The sequence below is a fragment of the Cynocephalus volans genome, chromosome 2 (assembly GCF_027409185.1).
Source record: "Cynocephalus volans isolate mCynVol1 chromosome 2, mCynVol1.pri, whole genome shotgun sequence".
Classification (NCBI taxonomy): Eukaryota; Metazoa; Chordata; class Mammalia; order Dermoptera; family Cynocephalidae; genus Cynocephalus; species Cynocephalus volans.
The window spans coordinates 181,175,322-181,188,815 of NC_084461.1; the positions used below are offsets into that span (position 1 = coordinate 181,175,322).

At 42.9% G+C, this 13,494-nt stretch overlaps 1 protein-coding gene across 1 annotated transcript in view; it reads right to left on the reverse strand.

The window, feature by feature from the left end:
- TMEM132C (transmembrane protein 132C) overlaps nt 1–13,494 on the reverse strand; it is a 244,611-nt gene that overhangs the window by 130,558 nt on the left and 100,559 nt on the right. Inside the window, exon 3 of the mRNA XM_063087724.1 lies at nt 7,405–7,551. Within this exon, the coding sequence (XP_062943794.1) occupies nt 7,405–7,551 (147 nt within the window). The remainder of the gene's footprint in view (nt 1–7,404; nt 7,552–13,494) is intronic.

Below are 13,494 nucleotides of genomic sequence, written 5' to 3' on the forward strand. Positions count from 1 at the left end.
GTGGACCCAGGTAGTTATCTGATGGCAGCAGGTGTAGGATGTTAGACCAGATCCCATTGTTATAGACTGAATTGTGTCTCTCTAAATTCACCACCCTCAATGCAACTGCATTTGGAGATAGGGTGTTTAGGGATGAAATGAGGTCATGAGAGGGGGGGTGGGGCTAATCCCATAGGATTGGTATCCTTGTAAGAAGAGGATGAGACACCAGAGATTCTCTCCCTCCATGCACACAGGAAAGACCATATGAGGACACAGCAAGAAGGCAGCAGACCGGAAGGTAGGAAGATAGCCCTACCCAGAAACCAGCCTTGATAGCACCTTGATCTTGGACTTTACAGTGTCCAGACTGTGAAACAGTAAATTTCTGTTGTTGAATCCACTTAGTTTGTGATATTTTGTTATGGCAGCCCTGTCAGACCAACCCACCTTTGGAGGTGCCCAAAGCAGTAGAAAGGTTTTGAAAAGGAACCTGGGTAGAGCGCATCCACCACACTGGGTGATTCGTTGGTTGTGAGGATTAGCGTTAGCTTAAATGAAAGCCTGTTCTTTGAGGCAGAACTTGTATGTTTAAATTACATCTCCACTTCTTACTGAGTGGTTGTGGAAAACATGTTGCCTGTGCCTCAGTTTCCCCACATGTAAAACTGAGATTAGAACTAACCATATCTACCTCAAATGGTTGTTGGGAGGATTACATGTGTATGTACACAAAGCATTTGGAGGAGTGCCAGGTACAGAGTAGGCACTGCTTGTCTTAGTAATCATGATTCTTTCCTCACCCACTCAACAGCCATTGTTTACCATATGCTAACCATCATATAGTCTGCCACATTTATAGTTTGGACAGTCTTTAAGGATCTCTTCCTTGAAATTCTTGATAAGACTTTTGGCCATAGATTGTTAGCATGGTGACCGCAAAGTATGGGACACTTTATAAATATTTGGTGAATAAATGAACCTGGGAAAGGGGAAGTCCAGATCTTCCCACAGATAGAAACTGCGTGAGAACTTTCCAGCCATAGTAGATCTTTTCTGAGCTGAGCAGCCCTTAAACTTGCTCAGGTGTGATGATCATTTCATAGTGCAGCAAATATTCCCTCTCCTCGCTGCCCACTGTGTGGAGAGAGTACTTCCTCAGCCTGCTGATGCTGGGCTTGGGCATGTGACACCGTGGCCAACAGGACATCAGTGGATGTGACATAAGCTGTGGTCTTGGGTGGCTGGGTGGTGAGCGACAATGAGAAGAGAGTGTGCTCTGAGTAAGTGCCATCCCCTCAGCCCCATCTGGAGCAAACATAAACTCAACCCACAGCCAGGAGCTAAGCCCAGCTGACTCCCAACCTGAGGCAGAGTCTCCTGCCTGAGTTCCCCAGAGGTTGGGAGTTCTACAGCCCTGGGAGCAGGAAAGTGATGTGCATAGTTGTAAATAATTGAGATTTGGGGTGTTTTTTTATGTAGCATGACGGTGGCAGTAGCTGACGTTATTACACCAATATAGTTTCACAAACCACGTAGATAATTCACAAGTGGAGAGGCCAGATACAAGGTGGTGAGGAGGAATGAAGTCTATTGCTAACTGGAGATTTTATGTGTCCCAAATGAAGTTATTGGAATTTTATTTTTGTGTTCGTCATAAATAACACAGACCAAACAAGTTCAGTTCAGGGACAACGAGTTCATAGGTGCTGAAGAACTAATTCAAAGCAATGGGACTACTTTAGAGGATTGCATATGGATGCGTTCTTCACGCAGCACATGTTTTCAAACAATTTTAGGGTTTTGTGGAGGCCCTGGTGCCTGTTCATGGCCCTTATTTGAAACTTATGGACTAGAATGACTTCGGGTCCAAGCAGCAACTACAGACATAGTGAACCACTAGCAGTCTGCCAGTTTCAGCTCCCAAATCAGTTACCACCACCTCCTGATAGATAAGGTTTCCATGTCAGGGGATCAATAGAGGTAGCTTAGTTATGGGGATAAGGGCCAGGTACGTGCTCTGAAGCCATGTTTGTATACCAACACACTATTTTTCTTGGATTTGGAGTGTGTTTGGAGTGCCTTTGAAGAAATGGGTATGAATGGAGATGGTTGACAGGAGGTTAAGAAGCCCTCCCGAACCACCTTCCTGAACCTGCTGTGGGAAACCGAACCTCAAACAGGTGATCAACCCTGGTGTGCAGCCCTCCATGGGCTGACCAGAACAACTGCTGTGAAGCTGTTTCCACCATCCCATGTGCCCTGGTTTATGAGACAGAACATGGGGATATGCTGCCACCTGAAAACGCACCAGTAACTTCCATGACTCAAGTCAGCAACTTGCCTAATTGTGAAAGCTCATGAAGGGCATTCCAAAAGCCAAAGGCAAGGGATAAGCCACTCTCAGCCTCTTCCAATGCTGCCACTGCAGCTAGTAATGGCTCTCAGAGTCCTGCTGAGAGGTTCTTGCAGGCAGCCACAAATCATGGAATGGAGGAGCTCAGCTCCAGCAAAGTCCTTGGATAATTAATGGAGCCAACACCCTCCTTGAAGCAAGAATACTCCTTATATGCCCCCTGGTTACAGCTGTGTGCTTCTGCAGGACCTGGCCAGGGAAGGCACCCCCATTGCCCATGGCAGCACCATACACATAAAAGATCTTAATATTGGATCTTCTCAACTACATCGAAAGCTTCCATGGTAGAAACACTATTCACTGCCCTGGGAACCAAGGAAGGCACACTAACTGACTGGAGCCTGGTACCCCAAGACATCCAGACCTGGCATTTCAATGACTTAGGACTGAATGGACTTGACGTGTTCTAAGAAGACTGTGGCTATGGTAGGCAAATGTGTCCACATCCTAGTCCCCAGAACCTATGAATATGTGACCTTACAAGGCAAAGGGACTTTGCAGATGTAACTATAAGTTAAGGATTTTGAAATCCTGGATTATCGAGGTGAGTCCAATGTGATCACAGGTCCTTATACATGAAAGTGGAAGACAAAAAGTCAGAGAAGAGGAAGTGGCAATGGAAACAGAGGTCAGAAGGATGCAGCATGAAAAAAGACATGACTATCTAAGTGCAGCTTTGAGGACAGAAACAAAAAGTCACAAGCTGAGGAATATGAGCAGCCTCCGGAAAACAAAAAAAAAAACCGATACTTTCCTAGACCTTTCAGAAGGAACACAGCCCTGCTGACACCTTAATTTCATCTCACTGCTTTGGATTAAATGTTATGCCCAAACTCATTGAAGTTTGATGACCATGGTGACAGTGTTGAGAGGGTGGGAAATCAAACTATGGCAGTGTTGAAAGATGGGGCCTTTAAGTGGTGTTTAGAGCCCAATGACTATGCTCTTGTGAATGGATTAATCCATTTGTGGAGTAATGGATTAACGGTTTAGTGGGTTGTCATGGGTGTGGACTGGTGACTTTATAGGGGGAGCAAGTGAGCCATCCTGCCATATGTTAGCCTGCATCACCAAGGGACTCTGTAGCGAGTTCATACCCAGAAGAAGGCCTGCACCAGATGAGCCCCCTGGACCATGGGCTTCCCAGCCTCCAAACTGTAAGAAATACATTCTGTTTCTTTATAAATTACCCAGTTTCAGATATTCTGTTGTAAGAACAGAAAAAGGACGAATATACTCACTGAAACCCATTTTGTCTTCTGACCTTAAGAACTGTAAGATGATAAATTTGTGTTGTTTGAAGCCACTAAATGCATGGTCATTTATTATAGCAACAATAGGAAACTAAAGCAAAGGACACAGGCAATTCAGACTCACGGAACACATGACTAAAGCAGCAGATTCCTACTTTTAGCATTTGTTTACTGTAAAGTCATGCTTCCCAAATGCTATGCTGGAACCTGGGTAGATTTTAGAAGGTAGTGGGCAAATAATGTAAAATAACTTGTATAGTTTTGTACTTACTGTGATGTACATTAGAAAATGAAAAAAAAATGTCTTAAATGCATAATTTCAAGGATATTATTGCTAAAAATGAAGGTGACTTAAAAAAAAAACAAAGCAGTTTAAACTTGATTTTAGGAAACTTCATAAGTGAGTAGTGAGTAGTAGAACATGATAAGGTGTGATTTTTGGCGAGGCGCCGGCTGATGCTGAAATGTCTCTGGTGTGTGGCTTATTTTCCAAGCTGATACTGTGGACTTCCCAGCACTATTCTTTCGATAAATTCCACTTCTGCTTAAATAAGAATCATCACTTTTTGACAAATTTAAGGACACTCACTGATATAGGTGGCAGCACAAAGTTTCCCTTTTAATCAGCTGACTTAAGTTAAATTTAAAAAGCAAGGCAATTTGAAGATTAGGGAGGTAATAAACAGCTAAGGAAGTGCCAGTTTAAACTATCTGTCACTTATGTCCCTCCAGCTTATGGCCTCAGCTAGTGTGTCCCTGCAACTTTGTTCTGCATCAGCTCCATCTGAACCTCATCCCTCCTTCTTCTCTGCACATGTTCTACTGAGCTCACAGGCACTGGAAGTGCCTCCTTCTGTGCACACGTGTTATCATTCTCTATTTCTGCATATTCAGTTCTTTCCTCCTATCCCTCAAGGAGTGTTCAGAGGCAACAGCTACTTAAAGCCTTTTCCACATTGGAACAGCTGGCCAGGAGTGGTGGGCAGTCTTCCTAAATGGATCCCAATGGTCCCTGCCTCCTGCTATTCACATTCCTGTATAACGTCCTCCTCTCAGGTGTGGCTCAGACTTAGTGACTTTCTTCTAACACACAGAGTACAGCAAGAGTGTTCATGTCACTCACAAGATGAGGTCATAGAACACTGTGATCTCCATGTGCTGGTACTCTCTCTCTCTCTCTGGCTCTTTTCATGTGCTTGCGCTGATGGAGAGGGACACCAGGCAAGGAACTGAGTACCTCTGTCCATAGTCCTCAAGGAACTAAATCCTGCCAAAACCCCATAAGCTTGGAAGAGAATTCTTCTCCCCAGGTAAGCCTTTGGATGACCACAGATTCGGGCCAACACCTTAACTGCAGCCTCATAGGAGACCCTGAAGCAGAGAATACTGACTGGTAAGATGTGCCTGGATCCCTGACCCCTAGAAGCTATAAGATAATAAATTGTGTGCTGATTTTAACTTCTAAGGTTTGGGGTCCTTTTTACACAGCAGTGGTTAACAAGGACACTGGCCTTTGCTGTCTAGGCATTGGGAAGTAAGCCCTCCCATCTTCCACATCATCTAATGCCCTCATTGGAGTTGCAGCCTATCTGATCCCAGGTTCTCCACAGTGTTCAGAGTCCTTGTAGACAAGGTCTGGATCTGATGCAATGGATATGTGCATGGCACAGAGTGTGGATCTCACAATGCTTTCTCAGGGTCAAAGGGAGGAAGTGAGTGAGCAGAACACCCATCAGTGATGAGCTGGTGAACAGGCTCTCCAATGACAAAAAGCCCTGACTTGTGTCTGCCACTTTCCATGATGTAAATACTGTGGCCACGGTTCCAGCTATGGTGAGGTCACAGCTCTTACAAGCTGGTATGAATTGGTTTCAGCACACCAATGACACCAGTTCTGCCATAACAACTCCTCCGAAAGGGCACAAATTACCTTCTAAGATATCACATTAGGAAAACTGAGAGTGTGGCAGGCATAGCCAAGCCCCCCACCCCCACCCAGCAGTGGCTAGCCCAGTTCTAATCCTGATAGTAAACAACCCTGGGATTCAAAAGGGAACACACACTGGGCTCGAATCACAGCATGCTCTGCTGAAACATTCAGAATTACTAACCAAGGAGAATCATGCACCGTGTTTACCCTCTCAGCAGACATGACTGGGCTCTAAGTGGTGTTCCTAAAAGCCTCGGTACAAAAAGGGTTGCAGCCAGGACTCTTCAGAACTTGCTACTGCCAGGCTTAGCACTCTCACTCTCACTTTTTTTCTCATTCTGTTCTGACATGAGGAACTATTTACATACATAAACTTACTGTTAATTAAAACATTCACCGTTATTTGCATAATCAACACAAATCTCATGGGTGATTAGATTTTATGTACATTTGATTCAGAAAGTTTAATTTGGCCTTTGATCTCTTGGTTACAACTAGGAATCCATGCACACTTTTTTTTTTTTCTGATCAAGTTCAGAGATTCAGATGCCCAACCTCACCCAAACTCACCCCCCAGATGTACTAAAAATCCTTTTTGGGGTAATGATGGTGAAGATTGTTGTTGAAATCAGTAAACTGTTCAGGATGCCAGATGTTTTTCTGGTTACACATTAAAGGAAGGCCTGAGGAAGGGCTTTTATGGATAAAAGAATATCGTGTTTCTAAATAAAGTGGAGAATTTGAAGAATTTTTCATGGTAGCCTTGTAGCATTACTTAAGAAAATGTGTTCAATACTAGAACATTTCTTCACTTAATACTAATCCCTTTAGGAAAATACACTGACAGAATGTATCAATAACCCTAAAAAATGATCTTACTTTTTGATTCTAAGAAGCCACCTTAAGGAAGAGAGAAGTGGATGAAGATTTATGTGGAAGGTGGTTTACTGCTGCATTATAAGAATACAACTTGGAAACAACCTAAATGCACACAAATACAGACACGGTTATTTATATGATCTTAAATCCAAGTGATAAAATATTTTGAAGCCATTAAAAACATTTTAAAGGAATATTTAATATCAAGAGAAAATGTTTCCAATATGTGAAAATAAGCGTCTGAAAAATCTGTATGTATGATACCAAATGTGTAAAATAAATCTGCTATACATTTACTATATACCGATGCTATATATGTATAAAACACTGGAAGAAAATGAACCGACACATTAGCAGTCGGTTATCCTTGGGTAGTAGGGATATCGATATATGATTTAAGGGTTCTTTTTTCCCTCCTAGAACTGTGTTTTCCAAACATTCTAAAATGAGTATATATTGCTTTTATGATCGGAACACAATTATTTTAAATAATAATCCAGGATGTCTATAGAGAATCACACAGAGCACATTCTTATCTATTATAGCCACCAATTGCTGACTCCTTTTTTAAAAATTACTTCTCACAGAAGACTACATGTAACCCTTTGTGCAAAGGATAAGTGCTTTGTAAGAAAGCATCCTCTGATAACTTGGGAAGGGCAAAGCCCCAAGGAAATAAGTTCAGGTGAAGCGATTCCATAAGCCTTGGCAAAACAGAGATGACATCACTCCAAGGCCCAAACCACAGAAGTTTAGTGGCAGTGCCCTGGCCTGCCCTGCTGTCGACTGCCAGATGGTATCACAGTTGATGTAAGTGCCTCCAGATTTCCGGGCCGTGGGTTTAATAACTGCTCAACAGCGGTTAATGTGAGTCTACATCAAGCCTCTTAGGCAGTGACTGGGCCACCGGGACCCGGAGCCACCCTGCGGAGAGAGGGGCTGCTTACCTGTTGCGCGCGCTCGGCCCCAGGCGCTGGCAGGCCACGCTGGTGGTGGCGTGCTTCCCGCCGTTGCCCACCTCCTGCTTCACGTCCCACTGCCGGGGCTCGCTGGTCTCAGCGCTCAGGATGTTCACCCCCTTCTTGACCTTGGCTCTGTGGGGATAAAGATGGGCAAGAGAGAGCCACAGGATTAAAGACTTGGCCTTTCCTAGTGTGCCCGAGCTCTGCTAAATGGCTACCATTAGTTTCTGTTTTGTTTTCCCACTTTTTCATATCCAGTGACCCAAACAGACAAAGCCACCAGCTAGTGGTGACGCTGGGGACTGGAGGGATGGGAACGGGAGGGGGATCTTCCCACAGACTAGAGAATCATGGAACTTGCTGTCCAGTTCTGAGAATGAGGGAAAGGGGCCCCTGGACTTTCACTAGCCTGAGAGGCCATACAGCAGCATGATCGAGGGCACACACTCAGCCTGCCTGGGCTACTCATTCTGAATTGGGGGTATTTGTGTCTTGCAGGGGACATTTAGCAATGTCTGGAGACATTTTTGGTTATCACAATTTGGGGGGAGTCGTCACCTAGTTGGTAGAGGCTAGGAATGCAGTTAAACAGCCCACAGTGCACAGGACAGCCCCTTACAACACGTAGTTATCCAGGGCAAGTGTCAGTAGTACCCAGTTTGTGAAACCCTGGTCTAGGTTTACACCCTAACCTCCCCACTTTCTAGCTGTGTACTCTAACTTCCCCACTTTCTAGCTATGTGACTTTTGGCAGGTTATAACCCCTTTGTGCCTCACTTTCCTCATTATAAAGCAGCCCTTTATAATTGAGATGATTAAATGTATTGACACATATGAAGAGATTAGAACAGTGTCGTGCATATAGTATCCACCCAATAAATGTTAGCTAGTGTTACATCACCTCAGGGAGATCTCTGACCTGCTTAATGTCACGTGCATGGCACACACTCAGCAAAGGGGAATTAAGTCAAGAACCTAACAAACAAACAAACAAAAGGCAAATAGCTCCTCTTAGGGCTGTTGTTTTGGCCTTGACATTTAGCCTCCCTAGACCTCAGTTTTCTAATCAATAAACTAATGAGAAAAATGGCAGATGCAGCAGAAACATCTACATCTACTAATAATCCTCTTCGCAAATTCCACCTAAAAGAGAGTAAATGGGCTGTTTTTAAAGGCATAAACCCACAATGGAGAGAGAGGAGACACAGCAGGAAACACAGATCGTGAACCTGGAAGGCAGAGATAAAGTAGGTAAAATGAGTTAGCAAAATTTCAAAACTGAGTCATAAGCTGTCAGCAAGAAAAGCTAAGAACCAACATAGTTTATACCATAGAATCCCTCAGACTCAGGAATTGGCTGTACTAGGTGCCTCTAAAAGTGGGAGTGAATGAGCACAAAAATAATGAGGATTTAAGTCTATTTATAGAGCAGCCACAGTGGGACTGCCGGAACTCTATATCTGGTCTGGGGGTGCCAGGAAGAGTTGAGAATTGGGGTACCATACTAGAATTGGAGAAACATCATGATCCCATGCATACTGAACATTGAGATTCCCAGGCTGTCCCCAGACTGGGTCTTCACCCTCGATGAAAAACAGCATTCTAGAGAATTCTATCATCCTAAGAGCAAAAACAAAAAGGTACTGAGATTGGGGCTACTCGGAACAGCCAGCCTGATTACCTTTCAGTGACGTTTCTAGTCAGCAAGTCCTATGCATGGGCTCAGAGTTTCTAGTAGCTTTTTATCCCCCCACTCTTTTACATGAGCAGACAAACAAGAATTATTAGACACTGAGATAAGTCTCTATATGATATAAAGACCCCAAACAGGCAAATGGTGAGGGGTTAGGGAGGAGCAATCTATAGAAAACAGCGCCTACACAGAAAAGAACGCAGTCTTAAAAACAGACAACGATTCACATTCACAGAGAGCTAAGAAACTGCAACCATGAAACAAAAAATAGAACGCGATAAAAAAAAAAGAACATCCAGAAAGGAAAAACAACAAGCCCTTGGAAATTAAAAATATCACAGCAGAAATAGAAAGTCAGTGGAATGGTTGATGTTTAAAGGAAAGGAAATCTCCTAGGAAGAAGGGAAAAGACAAAGGAATGGAAGATAGGAGAAAAGATAAACTAAGAGGACAAGTTCAGGGTTCAACATGTGAATAACAGAAAAAGAAAGAAAGAAAACAAACAAACAGAGAATAGAGATAGGAGGAATCATTAATGCAGTAGTTCCAGAAAATCTCCCCAAGTGAAAGGGGACGAGTTTTCAGATTGGAAGAGCCCACTGGGTGACGAGCACGAGGAACTGATAGATCCTGCCGAGCCGCAGGATCAGCACATTTCAGCACGCAGGGTACAGTGAAGTGAATTGCACAGTCCCCCAGAAAGAAAAAGGACTAAACATCAGAATGGACTCAGAACTCACAACAGACACGCCCGAAACTAACAGCGATAAAAAAAATCTTAAATATTCTTTTTTTTTTTTTTCGTCATTCTCTTTAAATTTTCTTTCTTTTTTTTAAAAAAAAAATTATTTTGTCGATATACATTGTGGCTGATTATTGTTGCCCATCACAAAAACCTCCCTCCCTCCTCCCTCCCCCTCCCCCCCACCAATGTCCCCTCTGTTTGCTTGTCGTATCAACTTCAAGTAATTGTGGTTGTTATATCTTCTTCCCCCCCCCCAGGTTTTTTTTTTGTGTGTGTGTGTGTTTGTGTGTGTGAATTTATATATTAATTTTTAGCTCCCACCAATAAGTGAGAGCATGTGGTATTTCTCTTTCTGTGCCTGACTTGTTTCACTTAATATAATTCTCTCAAGGTCCATCCATGTTGTTGCAAATGGCAGTATTTCATTCGTTTTTATAGCTGAGTAGTATTCCATTGTGTAGATGTACCACATTTTCCGTATCCACTCATCTGATGATGGACATTTGGGCTGGTTCCAGCTCTTGGCTATTGTAAAGAGTGCTGCGATGAACACTGGGGAACAGGTATACCTTCGACTTGATGATTTCCATTCCTCTGGGTATATTCCCAACAGTGGGATAGCTGGGTCGTATGGTAGATCTATCTGCAATTGTTTGAGGAACCTCCATACCATTTTCCATAGAGGCTGCACCATTTTGCAGTCGCACCAACAATGTATGAGAGTTCCAACTTATAATTTTGTATCAGCTTAATTATAAACTCATTGCTTCTACATGCAGGTTCTCAAAAATATTTCTACTCCGTGCTCAGGAAACTGCTCAAGGATGTGCTCCACCAAACTGGGCAGTACACTTAGACAGAGACAAGAGATGAGGGAAACAGACCCAAGTTGTAACAGAGGTGGGAGGAATTCCAGATAGATGGTGAAGGGAGGACCCAGGAAGACGGCAGAACACCAGGCACGGAGAAGGTCCTGGAAAAGACTTATTTTCCTAACAAACGTCAGGTGCACGAATGTTTCTTGAGGCGCTTTAGACAAGTAGTGGAGCATTTGGGAATACATAGAAGTTAAATGCACAGGGGCCGAGCCCGTGGCGCACTCGGTAGAGTGCTGCGCTGGGAGTGCTCCCGCCGCGGGTTCGGATCCTATATAGGAATGACCGGTGCACTCACTGGCTGAGTGCCGGTCATGGGGAAAAAAAAAAAAAAAAGTTAAATACACAGAAAAAACAAGAAAAAGAATAAAACCAAATCACTGTTCAGTTCTAAAGATTTAATTATGAAGAAAAGAAAAAAGCAATTATAATTTAATATTTGGCTTGACTGGGATTAGTAAACATACTTATAATATTTTAAACACTGAATATTAATCTAGACAAAATATGATTATTACACTGGAAGGCTGGAGATACAGGAATGAGGGCATGTATGTGGTAGAGAAAAGTGAGAGATATTCTTATTTTACATAGTGGATATATATATATATATAAACACACATATGTATATACATATATATATGTGTGTGTATATATGGACACACACACATATGTATATATATATACACACACATGCATATATATATAAAGTAGTTGTTGCCTAAAAATTTAAAAAAATATATATCAGCATCGGCATGTCATTCAGTGATGCGGATGTAAATGCCAGATAAGAAAAGAATTTTGCATCTGTGCAGAGAGGACAGCGAAACGGAGCAAAGTATTGCAGTCTTATTTTTAAATAGGTTTTTATTTTGAAACAGTTTAATAGTTTGAGATCATCAAGGAGTTGCAAAAAAACAAACAAACAAAAACAAGAATACCAAGTTCCCATGTTCCCTTCACCCAGCTTCCCCCATGACAAAATCATACATAATCATGGTTCACTGTCAAGGTCAGGCAATTGATATTGGTTTAATATTATTAACTCAAAGTAGGTTGTGATTAGATTGCACCTGTTTTCACGAGAACATTTTTTTTTGGTGTATAATTTTATGAAATTTATGATGTTTAGATTCGAGTAACCTTGACTGTAATCAAGATATGAAGTGTTCCATTACCACAGATGAGCTCACTCAGGTCACCCCTTAATAGCCACACACTCTCTCTAACTCGAATCCTGACAAATATTGATCTATTCTCTTTCATTATAGTGTGTCACTTTGAGAATGTCATACACAGTTTTGCCACAAACTCTGAAGAACTATTTGACTTCTTAAATTATATGCAAGGTTATGTCTTGTAAAAGTAACAGCCCCCCCCCAAAATCACACATACTCACATGCACTTGCCCTGCTAACCTCCCAGAGAGGAGATAAATTCTTGTAGTCAAAAGGCTAGATGTAGCTGAGAAATATGATTGCCCAGGAGTCACCATGAGAAAACCAAGGGGGTGAGAGGTAGTGATTAACCACACCTTCACCTGCCAAACATAAGGATGTCCAAATTAGCATCGATCCCCAGAACAGCAGAAGCATATTAGCCACAGCTGCCACATTCTCTAAGTCTTACATTAAAATGATTTGCTAAACACACGTGCTACCCTGAACACAAGGAGACCAGGGTGTGCTTGAGGGACAAAGAGTAACGGCACATTAGCAGGCAGAAGCCCCCATTGTTCCTAAGCAGGGAAATCGTGGCCCCAGTTGTTCATAGCACAGACACTTTCTATTTCTACTGACGGAAATAAATGCCTCATGCAACGTGGCTTTGCTTGATATTGACCCTTGCTGTATTTGGATTTTGCTCCAGATTCCAGATTCCTGAAGCTCCAGATTGTTCTTTCCACTTAACAGTTTATGCAAATAAGATTCTCACTGAGTGGTGAAGGGGTTGGTTTTACCTTTGGGTGAGGTGGAAAAATGAGCCACTGAGAAAGGAGAATGACATAGGGTTTAAATGGCTGATTTTGTTAACTGGGGGTTTTCTTTGTTAAGAACAATGCGTGTTTCTATCTACTTTGAGGAACAAGTTGTCGCAAGAGTTTGGGTCCCAGGACCAAAAGTTTTGCAATCAGAGGCAGCATTAAAAACAAAACAGTGGAATTAGATGGTCAGCCTTGAGGATGGCTGGCTTCTAGGTAAGTAGTGGGGGCAAACTGGCCAGTGGTGACGTGAGAGGCTGCCCTTTCTCAGCAGGGTCTCATCAAAGGGAGGGACAGTGGGTCAGGTGGCAGAAACTCAGCTCTGCCCCAGGGGAGTCTGAGGTGTGCTTATCTTTCATATCTGCCTCACAGAGGGTGGCCTTAGTTTAGTGGTCCCCAATTTGTGGGACCACTGTTGCTGGTAGTTGGGGAGATGAACTTGTGTTCATAGACACAGTGCTAAATAACACGGATGCTGTCATTTTAACTTCACTTACTACATAAGTGGTGAGCACCGACTGTTTCCAGCTCTGAGGATTTAGGTGTGGGCCTGACCCGGTGGTGCTTCCAGTCCTGTTTGGGGTACCTGAGTGGGACTCATGCAATCTGCACAGCACATTTATAGCTGGTGCTCCTATTCAGTTTTCAGTGGTTAAAAACCAATAAACAAAAAATATCCCCCCACTTCTCAAAATGTGCTTGGCTTGGGTGTAATACAGGGATGATTAAGTGTTCCTTGAGAAAATCGATGTTCAGTACAAATTTTTAACACAGGAAGCCT